Source organism: Typopeltis vanoorti, chromosome 22 (assembly GCF_054136105.1).
Source record: "Typopeltis vanoorti isolate ZY-2024b chromosome 22, IOZ_Tvanoo_1.0, whole genome shotgun sequence".
Classification (NCBI taxonomy): domain Eukaryota; kingdom Metazoa; phylum Arthropoda; class Arachnida; order Uropygi; family Thelyphonidae; genus Typopeltis; species Typopeltis vanoorti.
Window position 1 is genome coordinate 47,117,461 of NC_143570.1, and position 15,823 is coordinate 47,133,283.

At 36.6% G+C, this 15,823-nt stretch overlaps 1 protein-coding gene across 4 annotated transcripts in view; it reads left to right on the forward strand.

Annotated features, from left to right (window-relative positions):
• The window catches only part of IFT46 (intraflagellar transport 46), a 214,716-nt gene that overhangs the window by 20,739 nt on the left and 178,154 nt on the right, over window positions 1-15,823 (forward strand). For all 4 annotated transcript variants that reach the window (XM_090411983.1, XM_090411982.1, XM_090411981.1 and 1 more), the window contains exons 3-4: window positions 3,114-3,190; window positions 15,407-15,609. In XM_090411983.1, the coding sequence (XP_090268109.1) occupies window positions 3,158-3,190; window positions 15,407-15,609 (236 nt within the window). In that variant the 5' untranslated portion in view covers window positions 3,114-3,157. The remainder of the gene's footprint in view (window positions 1-3,113; window positions 3,191-15,406; window positions 15,610-15,823) is intronic.

Genomic DNA, 15,823 nt, shown 5'->3' on the forward strand with positions numbered 1-15,823 from the left:
TTTGGGCTGTAAGACAGCAGTTGAAAGAGGTGCAGGAATTTGGTTTGATGTAAAATCAGGTGTGAGACAAAAATGCACACTATTCTTCACTGTTATCATCTGTATGGATCACATTACGAAGGAAAGTGGCATTAGTCGATGTTAATCTTATCTGTTTAATTTTATGTCGATGTTATACTCCTACATCAGTCCAGTACTGATATGTAGGAATATACTACATTGAATGACTTATTTTTATTCAAAGTTGGTGAGGACTAGGATTCAGAAGTGGGTTGATGTTAGCGTGGGTTATTCGGAGGGGGTCATGTTTCAGCAATCTGCTTATGTATTAGCAAAGTGGCAAATTCATTCGATAAAGGAGATGCATATACGGTGGTGTACTTAGATTTTTCAAAAGCCTTTGATAGACTGTCCTGCATGACAAGCTAGTAACTAAATATGAAACAGATAGGATTAGATAACAGACTATTAAGTTGGATATCTGATTGACTGTTGAACAGGCATCAGCAGATGTCAAAACAGACATCTGGGGACCATTATTGTATAACTTGTACATTAATGACATTGAGACTAGCTTAACTGGAAATGTGCAGATGTTTGCCAATGATTCAAAGTTGGGAAAGACTGCTATGAGAAGTAGAGCAAACATTGTGACCTTGTAGGAAGATCAGAATAGACTGTATATGTGCAGATAAGTAGAGCTGCCAATTTAATGTTGCAATTTAGGGGTCACATTGCTAAAATTATAAGAACATCCCAACGGATTATGGCAGTAATTTGATCAGGCCACAGTAGATGTGGTCTGATCAAATTTTGTGGAATACTGTGTGCAGATTTGGTCACTTGGTTTTTTTTTGGGGGGGGGGGGGATGAAGATGTATTGGAAAAGATCCAGAGAAGGTTCACTAAGTTAGTGTCAGGTCTATGGAATGTCAGATATGAGGAGAAATTGTGGGAATGCAATTTACAGAGCCTTGTGAATAGAAGAAGAGTGGATATGATTGAGACAAATTGGTGTGGGGTTGTTACCAGATTAATATAGAGAAAATATTTCATAGAGTAGAGGCCATCCATGGAATCTGTATAAGGAGGGAATTAAAAGCAGGTTCTTTACATGAAGAGTGATTAGTGAGTGTAATGCATTGCCTGAAAGTGTGGAGAGTGGAGAAACTGTGAATGGGTTCAAGGCATGGCTCAGTGATCTTTTGGCATGAGAGAGTATAGATCTCTCATGATGAGTGTATTTGACTCCATGGAGGTCAGATGTTAATTATAATAATAATAGTTGCTGTAACAAATTTGTATGAAAATGAGCAGTAAAAAGACAGACGATGAAAATAGGTAGAAATATTGAAAACATCAGTTGCATTTTGAATGGAGAACCTATAGAACAAGTAAAACATTTCAACCTTTTTAGGTGCAGTTTTTAGTGAAGATGGCAAATTACCTTATTTTTTGCCTTATAAGACACACTGGTGTATTGGACGCATCACGTTTTTCATGTTGTATTTTTGGAGAAAAAAAATATTCTTCGCAGTATAACATGCAGGAAGCATGTATCATATTGTTCATGTAACTATTATTATTATTTTTAATTTTAATACATGTATTATCTCCCAGGACGTCTCAACCACACCTTCTTTATCCATAACTGCATCCGTTCCTCATTCATCCATCCTTGGATGGATGGATGAGAATCCAAGGATTATAAAAAAAAAAAATGTTAATATAATAATGTATTGATTACTAGTTTAAATGCATGACCGTTAACAACTGTACAACTATTCAAACTGATTATGCATTATTACCCACAAGCGATGACGCATCGTAACTGCGTGTGTGTGTGTATATATATATATATATATAAAATATATTGTGTATAACATGTACCATAAGATGCACTGGCTTATTGGATGCATCCTACTTTTCATAAACAAAAAAAGCATGTCTTATATGGCAAAAAATATGGTAAATATAAAAATAGACAATGAGCAAAGCTTGAGTGGTGGAGAGTCAACTGAATACCTATTTATGCAGTTAGAGAAATTAGTCAAAACACTAAACTAGCTGTATACAAGTCAGTGTTAAATTTTTTTTTAACTTGTGGATCTTGAGACTTGGATGAAAAATAAAATAGTTGATGGAAGACTAGAGACCACAGTTATGAGAGTTCTACATAAAATTTTGGAATGTGATTTTAGATAGATGGAATTAATGGCAGAATCATGTTAAAAATGAAGATATTATTCAGGATTGTCTGAATAGAACTAATTTCAAGCAGTATTGTTCATTTAAAAAGAAGGGAGAGGAAAGTTTAGCAAAAGGTATTTGATTCCAGGATGATGATCCAGAGAAGGACCAAGATGTGGATTGATGCAGTTAGAAGCATACCAGAAGATTGAAATATAAAATCTAACCATCCTGACAAATAGCAGATTCATTTGGAGGAAAATTGTTGATATGAGGTTAATAATGATGGAATTTAATCATGTAATGTTATAATATCCTGTTCAAGAATTTGATTATACAAGGAGGGGGATCTGGAAAATTCTGATAAACACCTAGAACAAAAATGAGATAAAAGCAGCTGATATAATATCCACAAGAGAGAACATACTAGTAACAGAGTTATGAAGGTAACTTATGTTCTTATACCCTCATACATTCTTTCTTGTGGTTATATCAGTTGCATTAATTACATTTTTGTTCTAGGTGTTATTAGAACTTTCCAGAATCCCTTGCTCCCATATATCCTTTCATTAATATAGGTATATATAAGAAGAATTTTATTTATTTGCATTTCTGTTAAGTAATGGTCCCTCTACTTTGCTATCATTTCCCCATCATGTCCCAAGTACATGAACAGAGTTCTAACCTTTTGAAATCAACTTTTCCTGTCCATCTTGCTTCCTGTAGGGGAAGATATTTTCAACAGAGAATAAATGATATTGAGACCAGACTTGCACTTATATTTCTGGATGATTTGTATCTTTGGAGTTTTGGATGACATTAAATATTATACATTATTCTGTATATAAAATACTGGCATGATTTGATAAAATTCTTGATATTATTCCAGTGTTATTCAATTTAGCAACTGGTTTTTCTATTAGGTGAAAAGATTGAAGTTACTCCAGTAAGAGAGAATGGAAATATCATGGACATTGCAGAAAGTCTATCAGCCATTACAGTAAGTACATTTGACAAAAACATAATGGGAAGTTTTGCTTCATATGTAGTTTACATTTAATATAAAGTTCTTGTAGCAGATATATTTATCTAACAGATAAGCTTAGGCCTTGATGGTTATTCATGACTTATTTTTCACGGTATTAACAACACCACAAACACTTTTATCAACAAGGATGTTTTATTAACGCTAATATTTCGCTGATTTTCAACTCAGCATCATCAGAGCACAACACACATAAACGCGACAGTGAGTGAGTGAAACAATATAATTGCAAAAGACAAAAGATCTAAAGTCCTATTTTTGGCACCCTCTAACGGGGGGGGGGGGGGGGGGAATTGTTAAGGTTGGGAGAATTCTTCAAAGCCATTGCTGACTCAAAAAATAATCTTTCAGATCTATAACGACTCCTAAATAGCACATTCGTTTTCCTCCATCTAATCCTGTGTGAAGGAGTGTCCAAAGCGTGGTCTGCCAGTCCCGACTTGCCATAGTAATAGTAGCGAATGTATCTTTCATGTTCTTCCAGGCGGATGTTCACTGATCTTCCTGTTTGCCCATAATAGGCCAAGTCACAGTCACATGGAACTTCATACACTCCTGGGTGTGCTAAAGGGTGAAGTTTATCCTTTGGCGAGTGGATCAGAGTTGCCAGCTTGACATGAGGCTTGAAGGTGGTGCGAAGGCCATGTTTCAACAATACTTTGGCTATCTTTTCCGATGTACCTCTGATATAGGGAATAGAAATGGTCATGTTGTATTCTTGTGTATTAGGGGGGGACAGAGTAATGGACCTATGTAGTATTTTTTCTATTTTGTAGGGATTGTAGCCGTTGGCTAAGAACGTATGGCGCAGGTACTGGAGTTCAGTGGTCAGAGCTGTATCGTTAGAACAAATGGCTCTGGCTCTGTGTGTAAGTGTTTTTAAAATGCCGTACTGTTGGACTGGATGATGATGTGATTGTTTATGTAGGTATCTTCCTGTGTGTGTAGGCTTCCTGTAAATAGAAAAAGATAGTGATCCATCTGAAAGGCAGGTGACTAATGTGTCAAGAAATGGTAAACAGTAATTTGATTCTTTTTCTACTGTGAAGTGAATTTTGGGGTGTTGGCTGTTTAGGTAGGTGACAAAAGCATCCAAAGTGTCTTGTCCATGGGGCCAGATGGCAAACACATCATCTACATAGCACAACCACACTAGTGGCTTGTATGTAGCTGTGGTAAGTATTTTGTTTTCATAGTGTTCCATGTAAAAATTTGCTAACGGGGGGGTGGAAACCCATAGCAGTACCATTAATCTGTTTGTAGAATTCCCTCCCCATGTAAAGTAACCTACATTCATGGTAAATTGAAATAATTCAAACAAAAATATCTGGGGGAAATTTAGACTTGATTAAATCAAGAGTGTCTATAAGTGGAACATTGGTAAATAGGGAGGTGACATCGAAACTAACCATTATGTCTGAATTTTTTAGGATTAGATTTTTAACCAGTGTTTTGAAATGGATTAAATTTTTTACAAAAGTAGAGGAGTTGCCAGTATCACACACTTACACACAGAGCCAGAGCCATTTGTTCTAACGATACTGCTCTGACCACTGAACTCCAGTACCTGCGCCATACGTTCTTAGCCAACGGCTACAATCCCTACAAAATAGAAAAAATACTACATAGGCCCATTACTCTGCCCCCCCTAATACACAAGAATACAACATGACCATTTCTATTCCCTATATCAGAGGTACATCGGAAAAGATAGCCAAAGTATTGTTGAAACATGGCCTTCGCACCACCTTCAAGCCTCATGTCAAGCTGGCAACTCTGATCCACTCGCCAAAGGATAAACTTCACCCTTTAGCACACCCAGGAGTGTATGAAGTTCCATGTGACTTGGCCTATTATGGGCAAGCAGGAAGATCAGTGAACATCCGCCTGGAAAAACATGAAAGATACATTCGCTACTATTACTATGGCAAGTCGGGACTGGCAGACCACGCTTTGGACACTCCTTCACACAGGATTAGATGGAGGAAAACGAATGTGCTATTTAGGAGTCGTTATAGATCTGAAAGATTATTTTTTGAGTCAGCAATGGCTTTGAAGAATTCTCCCAACCTTAACAAATATGGTTGCATTAATTTGCCAAAAATTTGGGAGACGGTTATCCTAAGAAAAACTCCTGGATAACTGTTGCTTTTTTTTTTTTTTTTTCTTTAGAGGGCGCCAAAAATAGGACTTTAGATCTTTTGTCTTTTGCAATTATATTGTTTCACTCACTCACTCACTGTCGCGTTTATGTGTGTTGTGCTCTGATGATACTGAGTTGAAAATCAGTGAAATATTAGCTTTAATAAAACATCCTTGTTGATAAAAGTGTTTGTGGTGTTGTTAATACCGTGAAAAATAAGTCACGAGCAGATATATTTATTTCATCTTATATGTTGATTATGTGTCTTTTATTCTACTCTAAAAGAAGGACAGATAAAATGGTTAATTATGTTTTACTATGCAATTATTAATTATGACTTTGGATAACTTAAAATTTCAAGAATATGTTGTAACTAGTGCAAATAATTTCTCTCTTTTTATATAGAGAGGAGCAGTTTATACAGTTAAGTTCCTGGAGGTGCTATCATGAACAAAATCATCATAAAAACGACATATAATGGGAGTTAGATACATTCCTGCCCTACAAAAATCATCTCTCTTTCCTGAATCAATTACCTTTCCAGCAACTTTATCTCCTAGAAATTAAATAGAAAACACTATTACTAATGTATAAAATATTAAATGTAAAATAAAATCCAGTTTTCATTTTACTTCTAACTTCCATTTTTCTATTTAAATTTAAGGAGTTGTTTTTCTGCCTTGTGCACAGAGATTTTAACTATCTTTTAACTTTTAATACACAGAACTTTAGGCATGCTTATTATGTATGAGATTTAATTCACTTATAATAATACAAATAAAAACACAATAGCAACAGTGCTCTCTCACTCTTACTTCAAATTTACCGTGTAATTGAATGAGAATTTGCAGGTCATGCACATTGTGAGGCTCTTAGCATTTTCCACAGTAGGCTTAGTTGCTGAGAGACAAAGTGTGGAAAATTCACTAAATGCTCGAGTCCTGCAGCATATCTTTGTTTTTGGAAACATTTTTTCCTTTGTTATTGTTTAAATTTTTATTTATTTTTTCCTTTGTATTCGAAGTGGCACAAAAAAGAGCATTAAAAACTAAGTCGATGTGTGTGTTTTACTTATTCAGATTAAAGTTTTTAGGTACTTGTACTACTCTTAGAACATTGAAAATTTTCAAGTATATAGCTTATTTTATATATTAAGTAGAACTAATGAGAAATATTTTAGTCCTCAGTAATAATCTTATGATATTCCATCATCATCATCAAATTCCTGCCATGCATCCTCAAGGGGTGTACGGCATATGATAGTACTATATGAAAAATTTACATCATTACTAACTTCCTATCTACAATTTTCCTCAAAATCAGTCTGCTACTTGTCAAAACTCTAACATTATCAGATCTTATATTTCTATCATCTAAGGCACTTTGTACAGTATCAATCCACTTATATTTTGGTCTTCCTCTGGGTCGTTTTCCTGCCAACCTGGCAGAGAACACTTCTTTTGCTAATCTTTCTTTGCCCATTCTATTTAAGTGACCATACCACCAGGGATTAGCACTGCTATCGCATTCTTGAATGCTGACAATGTCAAGTTCTTTCCTAATATCCTTGTTTTTAATATGATATTGCCATTGATGCCATCTGTTCACGCCTCTAATCTTTCTCAGGACTCTCATATCTGCAGTCTCTAGTCTTTGGTCAAATGTTTTACTTCTGATCCAGCTCTCAGATCCATAAGTTAAAACTGGTTTGAACACTGTCTTGTATACAGCCAATTTAGTGTTCTGACTAATTTCTCTCTTATTCCATATGAATTTATTCAAATGACTTCCTACCATGCCAGCTTTGTTGATACTACTGTCTATTTCCATATTTAATTTACTATCTTCGCTAAAAATCATGCCTAAGTAGCTGAAATGTTTTACTTGTTCCACAGGTTCTCCGTTCACAACGCAGTTGACAATTTCAATGATTCTACCTATTTTCGTTGTCTTTGTCTTTTTATTGCTGACCTTCATACCATATCTATTACAACAGTTATTCAATTTAGTCGAGGAATCTTGCAGACTTGTAGCGGATTTACTTAGAAGTATAACATCGTCTGCATAAAGCAAAGAGCTGACATTAACATCTCCAATTTTGATATCATGTTTAATACCACTTTCCTTCATAATGTGATCCATATAAACAATAACAGAGGGGATGATGTACATCCTTGTCTCACACCAGATTTAACATTAAACCATCTTCCTGTACTTCAATTCTAACTGCTGATTTACAACTCAAATAAAGACTAAGTATTACTTGATATAATGCCAAACTAACACCACATAACCATAGTGTATTGAATGCCTTCTCTCTTGGCAGCTTGTCATATGCCTTTTCCAGATTGACAAAACTTAAATATAGATCTTTGTTATATTCCCATGCTTTCTCCACTATTTGTCGTAAAGTGAAGATCTGATTCTGACAGCCTCTATTTGGCCTGAATCCAGCTTGTTCTTCGCCCAGCTTTTCTTCCACAATTCTTCTCAACCATTTCTCAAGTATACTTGCATAAATCTTGCCAGGAACACTCAGTAGGGAAATACCTCCGTAATTCTCAAATTCAGCTTTATTTCCCTTTTTATATATGGGTACTATGAGAGCTCTATTCCCATCATTGAGAATTCGTCCCTCTGTCCAGGCTTTCTGAACTGTGCAGTGCAGCCACTGTAAGGTTTTTATACCACCATACTTCAGCATTTGTGCACATTTTTATGTTGGAACATGGTGTTAGTAATAACCAGTCCATGTCCTGAGCAGAAATCCAACAGGTATTTGCCATTATTATTAGCTTTGCTCTTTTCTTCAAATTTTTCCAAAATATTTTTGTATGTCTGACAATCATTTCCTACTCTGCTATTTACATCCCCAACAAGGACCAACTTTTCCTTTTTCATTGTGTCAGTTGCTTTCTCTAAAGCATTAAAAAATTGCTCCACTTGTACCTTAGTAGAACCTTGTTTGGGCCATAGGCACAAATAAATCTCATTGTCCAGTTCCCCATTCTCATATTTGCCCACATCACTCTACTTGAGACTGCCTGCCATTCAAGAAGATTAGCCAACATGGTGTTATTACTAACACCATGTTGGAACATGGTGTTAGTAATAACCAGTCCATGTCCTGAGCAGAAATCCAACAGGTATTTGCCATTATTATTAGCTTTGCTCTTTTCTTCAAATTTTCCCAAAATATTTTTGTATGTCTGACAATCATTTCCTACTCTGCTATTTACATCCCCAACAAGGACCAACTTTTCCTTTTTCATTGTGTCAGTTGCTTTCTCTAAAGCATTAAAAAATTGCTCCACTTGTACCTTAGTAGAACCTTGTTTGGGCCATAGGCACAAATAAATCTCATTGTCCAGTTCCCCATTCTCATATTTGCCCACATCACTCTACTTGAGACTGCCTGCCATTCAAGAAGATTAGCCTCATATTTATTGTTGAATACTATGGCTACTCCTTCTTTTTCTTGATTTTTATTGCTTGAATATAACATTTTGTATTTATTGCTCAGAAAGATCTCACCAGTTTTTGTCTTTTTTGTTTCAGTCACCCCTATTATGTCGATCTGATATTTATTTAATTCCTCAGCTAGCTCCATTTCTTTGCTATTCAGGCTTCTTATGTTGATAGTACTGATCTTTAACTCTGGTGATGTTGAGTTGGGGTGTGTTTTCAGATTTGTTCCAGTAGCTGACTTTTCACTGTTCGCTCTAGTTCCCTGGCAAAAACAACAGGTGCCTTGTTTAACCGGGCAACGCCCCAGCTGGCAGGAAATTTTGTCATGTGTACCATCATTTTGTATTTTGGTTTAAGCCAATAAGAATACAATTTGGTCGGCTAAATATCAAATTGCCAGCCCATCCTCGTTTGTTCAATATCCAGGTAGATACCCAACAGGGTGCATCACGAGAAAGTGAGGATTGGACATTAAGTCAGAAGCCCTGGTCGTTCTCCACATTCCTTTAAAGGCTATGTGGAGGTCTCCTTTCAGTTATATAGCTTTGACCATTAAGCATCTCAATAATATTCTAGGTTTTCTTTTTGCAATGCAGACAAATTAGACTATGAATACACACTATTAACAGCCATAGAAGACTATAGATAAGATTAACCATGCTATCATATTAATTAGGTTTCTGTATATGAAGTAGCATCACTTGGCCTTAATGGACTTGGCTATTGAACATAATACATTAAGCTTTTTTTTCCGAAAGTAACTGGAAAACAAGCCAGGAGATTTTCTTTATTTTATTTATTTATGGTAGAAATGAATAATTGTGTGATAGTACAATATTATATTTTGCCATTTTTGAGATTTTAATGGAAAATGTTGAAAATTGAGTTTAATGACAGCTAAACTTCAAATCTTTGTGATTTAGCCTCCCTACTGGGTGGGGTGGAGTGGAGTGGACCAAATACACCACCACCTTACAAATTTTCAAGGATAAAATTAATTTTATTATTCATTATCATACATCTATTATCATGTAGTTACCCTACTTAGTCCTTTATCCTTAACCCCTTAATGGCTATTACAGTGCTTTTAAAGGATGATTGCAACCTCTGAGTTCACTTAACTTATATAATTTCAAATATAATTTCTTGGCATCTTTAGGTTATATAACCAAGTGAAGTATAACCAAGTGAAGATATAGTATAACCAAGTGAAAAAACTTTCAACATCTATCTCTAACCCAGAGTATTTTAGTAATAAGATGTGTGACAAATTTTGGCTACTTGTATATGGAAATATGACTTCTGTATTACTTCAACCTTGGTGTCACTTCTGGGTCTGGCTCACACTGATGAGACCTCAATAAAGTTGAAACTGATCTGGGCCCTCCCATAATGCATAGCATTATACATGTCTGTAAAGATATGTGTTGCATTATTGGATATCAAGGCAATTGATGTGAAGTCAGTAACCTCTATATACAAGTAGCCCAATTGTGAAGTACTTCATGCACAAAGTTTGTTTGCTTACACTTGGATAAAGGATGAAACCAATAAACTTTCTTGGCATCTTTAGTTTATAGCATAGCATCTTTTTTTTATAGAATAAAAAAAAAGAGTTGTATTTTTGTATGCCATGTTATTTTTTTACTGCAGTATGGAGGTGCTAAACTTCTTAAAATGAAGAAAAATATATAAATTTGTTCTAGCTTAGTAGACTGCAAGAGTAAATGTCATATCAAAAGTTCTCTCCTTTGGAAAGTATTATCCAGGCCTCCATGGAGTCAAAAGACTCATGGTGGGAGGTCGTTTTTAGGAAACACAAAGTTTATCATACCACTCCTTGAATCCATATGATCGTTCCTGCTCTAACCACTCTCTCAGGCAATGCATTCCATTGTTCAACCCCCCCCCCCCATGCAAAGAAACTACACCCTCTTGCTCACAGCCTCCTTTCATAATTTCCTGGGATGGCCCCTTGTCATCACTCCTTCCTGCTGTTCGACCTAGCGAAAGAACTCCCCAATGTCTACCCTGTAACTTCCTCTCAACAGTTTAAAAGTGTTGATCATATCACCTCTCCTATCCACCAAACTCTGCAGTCCACATTCCCTCAGTCAGTCCTCATAACTAACATTGTACAGTCCTGAAACCATCTTTGTTATCCGTCTCTGTACTTTTCCACAGTTAATTTATCTCCTTCAAATCCTGGGAACCAAACCTGAGAACAATAGTCTAAAGTGTGGTCTGATCAGGGTCTTATACAACGGAATGATAACTCTTTTATCTCTGCAGGTCAGTGTCCTTCTCAGTATTGCAGCAATCCTCTGGGTTACCTTCAACCCCTTGCAATATGCTCCCTGAATTTCAGTTTTCTATCAATCATCAGCCCCCAGATCTCTTGTCTCCCCTACTTACTTTAGTATAGCTCCTCCCATCGATGGTTCCCCAACTTTGAGACTTTACATTTTTCTGTATTAAACGGACAGCTCCCATTCATTTGCCCATCTGTCTAGTTTATTCAAATCCTCTTGCAGGGCTGCCACATCTTCACTATTACTGATAACCCTTCCCAGCTTCACATCAACCGCAAACAACTGAATATTCCCTTACAATCCATTGACAATGTCTTTGATATAAAGTTTGAACAAATACAAGTCCCAGTACTGAGCCCGTGGAACACCACTTATAACCTTTGCATCCTTGATATTTCCCCACCATACACAACTCTCTGATACCTACCAGACAGCCAATCCTGAATCCAGTTGACTAACCCGACATCTAAACCCATGTGCTGCAACTTAAATATCAGCTTATCATGTGGCACCCTGTCAAACACCTTTGCAGAATCTAAAAAAAGCAGTATATGCCTTTTCCTTATCAACAGCTCTTGTCACTTTATTATAAAAGGCAATCATATTACTAAAGCAAGAGCACCCCTTAACAAATCCATGTTGATTCTCTCAAATAACATTACTCTCATCTGCCCAATGCTATATATAGTCCCTTACTAATTTCTCCAAGACCTTAACAACTACTGATGACACACAAACCAAACTGGCCTATGATTAGACACTTCCAGTCTGCTACCACCCTTGTGCAGTGGCACTATCTTACCTTCCTTCAATTCCTTAGGTACCTTTCCCACAGCCAGACTTTTGTTGAAGAGCAGGTCAATGGAGCTGTCAGTTCTTTAGCACATTCTGTCAAAACCCGTGGTGAAATACCATCCAGTCCCACAGCTTTACTGGTATCCAGAGTACTCAATATTTGGAACACACTCTCCTCTAAACCCTGAACCTACCTTAGTCTGTTCTTTAGCACATTCTCTCAAAACCTGTGGTGAAATACCATCCAGTCCCACAGCTTTACTGGTATCCAGAGTACTCAGCATTTGGAACACACTCTCCTATAAACCCTGAACCTACCCTGTCCCTCTAGTATTAAAACGTTCTTCTCCAGGATGAAATACTCCAATAAAGTGCTCATTGAACAACTCCACTATGTCCTCTGCATCAGTCACTCTATTCCCATTTTTATCCCCCAATGTCATTCTTCCACCATCATTTCTCCTCCTACTGGCCATATAGCTAAAAAAATTCCCTAGGATTTTCTTTGGATCTTAGTGTCAATCTCTTCTCATACTCCAGTTTTGCCATCCTCACCATACTGGTCACTCTCCTGGCCTGCATCTTATATTCTTCGTGTATCCGCCCTCCTCCTCTCTCATTATATCTTTTTCAACTGCAGTTCCTGTTTGATATTGTTTGTCATCCACTTTACACTAAATTGTGTCTGCTTTTTCACTCATGAAATACAGTTTACTATTGCTGCTAACAAATATCCTTTTATAATTTCCCAAGAACTAATGATATCCTGGCCTTCCAATTCTGCCCTCCATGGAACTGCCCCTAGTTGATACCTAAGACTATTATAATCACCTGCCTTATAATTCCACATACGTACCCTTTTCTTTGATACACCTGCATGTCTATTCATCTTCCAAGTCAAAACCACACGGTCACTCTCTCCAACTGGTGGAAGAGATGTCATCTCACTTATTATCAGCTCTTCTGATGCTATGACCAAATCCCAAACTCTTTAACCTCTTGTTTCCTCTATTACATGTTGCCTAAGAAATTTGTCCCTCAAGAATTCTAGAAATTCCATCTCCTTATTACTACATGCATTTTCCTCTTCCCAGCTTATACTACTTTAGTTAAAATCTCCCATAACAATCATTCTTCTTGCACTTGCCAAGCTCAACTGCCTAAACATCTCCTGCTCCCTGCTTTATAGCAACACCCCACTAAATATCATGTCTTGGCCACTTCTACCTCACACCATATGCTTTCAAAACCATTAGTGTCACTGCCTTTCAAAGCCTCCACTCTTAGAGGACATAAATCATCACTTATCATAAGCAGTACTCCACCACCACGTTTTCCTCTCCTATCCTGCTGAAAAATGCTGTACCCTGCCACTTCAGTTCCTGTTATTATATCATCCTCCATCAACTACGTCTCAGAGATCCCAATAATCTTTGGCCAGGCTGATGCCATCAGCGCCACCAATTCATCTCCTTTATTTTGGATACTCCTGGCATTAGTATAGAGCATAAAAATGTCACTGCTTCTATACCTATCATTGTCCCCTCTCGACCCCACTGGACTGGGTGTTACCTGATGTCTTTCCCCCAAGCACCCATTCCCACAAGAGGCCACCCCTGCTACCACCCACCCTGGGAATTCTAGTTTCCCTGCATTGACACACTGACTCGTTCAGAAAAAAAGCACTCTCTCCAGATGCCTTCTTCCTTCCTCGTTCAAATGCAAGCTGTCTCTCACATACAGTTCCTCTCTGTCCTCAAACGCCCTCCAAGCATCAACATATTCGAATCCTCTCTTCTGACACATTCTGGCTATTATGCTATTCAGTATTACTGCTCTTCTGCTCAACTTGTTAACTGGTTTATTGACTTGAATATTGACTTTGACTGACCATCCTTCCAATTGATGAAATATTCCTTTCTTTTGTCTGTTTTTCTGTTGTTCTTTTCTTCTCCAGATACTAATTAGTTGATGTAATGACACTTGTCATCTTAAATTAAGCAAAACTCATAAACAATGTTATATAAAGGAAGCATACTTTTTTCTACTGTAGGGTTATGTGTGTAGCATTAATTATTGACTGGCATATCTTAATATTCATTTGTTAAATAACTTATTCACCATATTCAGTTACTTCAATCTTAAAAGCAGTATCCCTCTTTAAGCAAATGATTACTAGAAGGTGATCATTCGGCTTTAAAAGAAACTCTTTCAGATAAATCTTGTAGTCTATATTTTAGCTTCTTCTATTTCTTCTGTCTCTTAAAACATTTAATTATGTCATAACATCATTATTTGCCATTCCATTTGACTAAGTGGTTACATGTCTGACCTTTCCAGCCAATAGGTTTCAAGTTCAATTTTCACTGTGGACATGGATGTTTATGATTCTCTTTAGATGAAGGATGAATTTCATTGCTCAGTTTGAGACCACTACCCCACTTAATAGATAGATAAGGAGGAGCTTTTTTTCTTACAAATTGTTACTTAAACTCTTGGAGTTATTTTTCTACAGATAAGGCCAACAGCAACACACAAAATAAGTTTCTGAAGGTAAAAACTTTAGAAAAAGGATAAGAACTGTCACATCTTACTTAAACACTGAATTTCAATTGTTTTTATTTTATTAACATAAATATTATATATTTTTTTAGACAGTTAGTATAAAATAAATAGCATAAAAAAATCAGCTAACGCCTTTTTATTCCCGCATAGGGAGTAGGCGGGGCCATTTTAGCCCTATCTAACTTTTGGAGACTGAGTGGGCAGTTCAGTCTCCACTGGTAGCCAATCAGAGATAGCTGGCCCAAGACTATCACTAATTGGTACACAGTGAAGAAGGTGGCTAGCAAGTTCCGCCATCTTGTGGTCCCTAACCTTAACACAATATTTTTAATGTCTGAAAATAATGTGGGTTCGACAGCTGATTTTCTTGAGTTTACGGGACGAAAAACACGAGTTTCTGAGAGAAAAAAACCCGCTTGCCCGTGCCAGAGATCGACTAACTCGGAAACCAGTCAAGAAAAGGCTTAGAATATGTTCATCTAGTCGGCGACTAGATTCAAACCAAAGTCTTTCATCATGCAGTCAAGCGTCATAGAGCTTCTACTGAGCTACACAGGCTCAATAAATAGCATTGAAAGTATTAAATTGCTGTAAATGATAATGTGATATTGTTTATCTAATTTTTTAAAAAAAAAGTATTTAATTTTGAAAATGTTATTTAATCATAGTGTTGCACACCTGAGTGATATTACAAGATACTCTACAACCTCATCTGCCTCTGATTATACTAAGATATAGCTTAAATAATAATGTGATGAAATTTTAGATAACAATTTATGGACATATGTCCCATGAAACTGGCGGTTTTAACAAATTTTGGTTATAGCATTTTTAACTATGAACACGTCTGAACACTTTTATATAAAACTGGTGCTTTAATTTTTGTAGTCTTCTCCAAAATCAGGAGCAACTGGACCAGTTTCACGTCCACCTTCAACCCGTCCCCACTCTCGACCTGTACCTTCTTCAAAAGTAGGTCCTTTGGAGAAGCGAGATCACATAGATGAAATAGATCAGAATAGTCCAGATGATGATGATGATGAAGAGGAAGAGGAAGATGATGATGAAGAACAAGGTATTCAAATAGAAGGGTGAGGATTATAATTACATACTCCTTCCTAATTATTACTCTAATCATATCTGCATTCATATTTTCTGAAATTTCTGAAATGATTTTGACTACTTCATATGATAATACAGCAACTTTTCATGTGTTCCATGATTAGTGAAACTGTGCATACCACATTCAACACTCGCACTGGTGTCGTGATTGTAACATTTAACCTCTATCAAAGTCGATTTAGT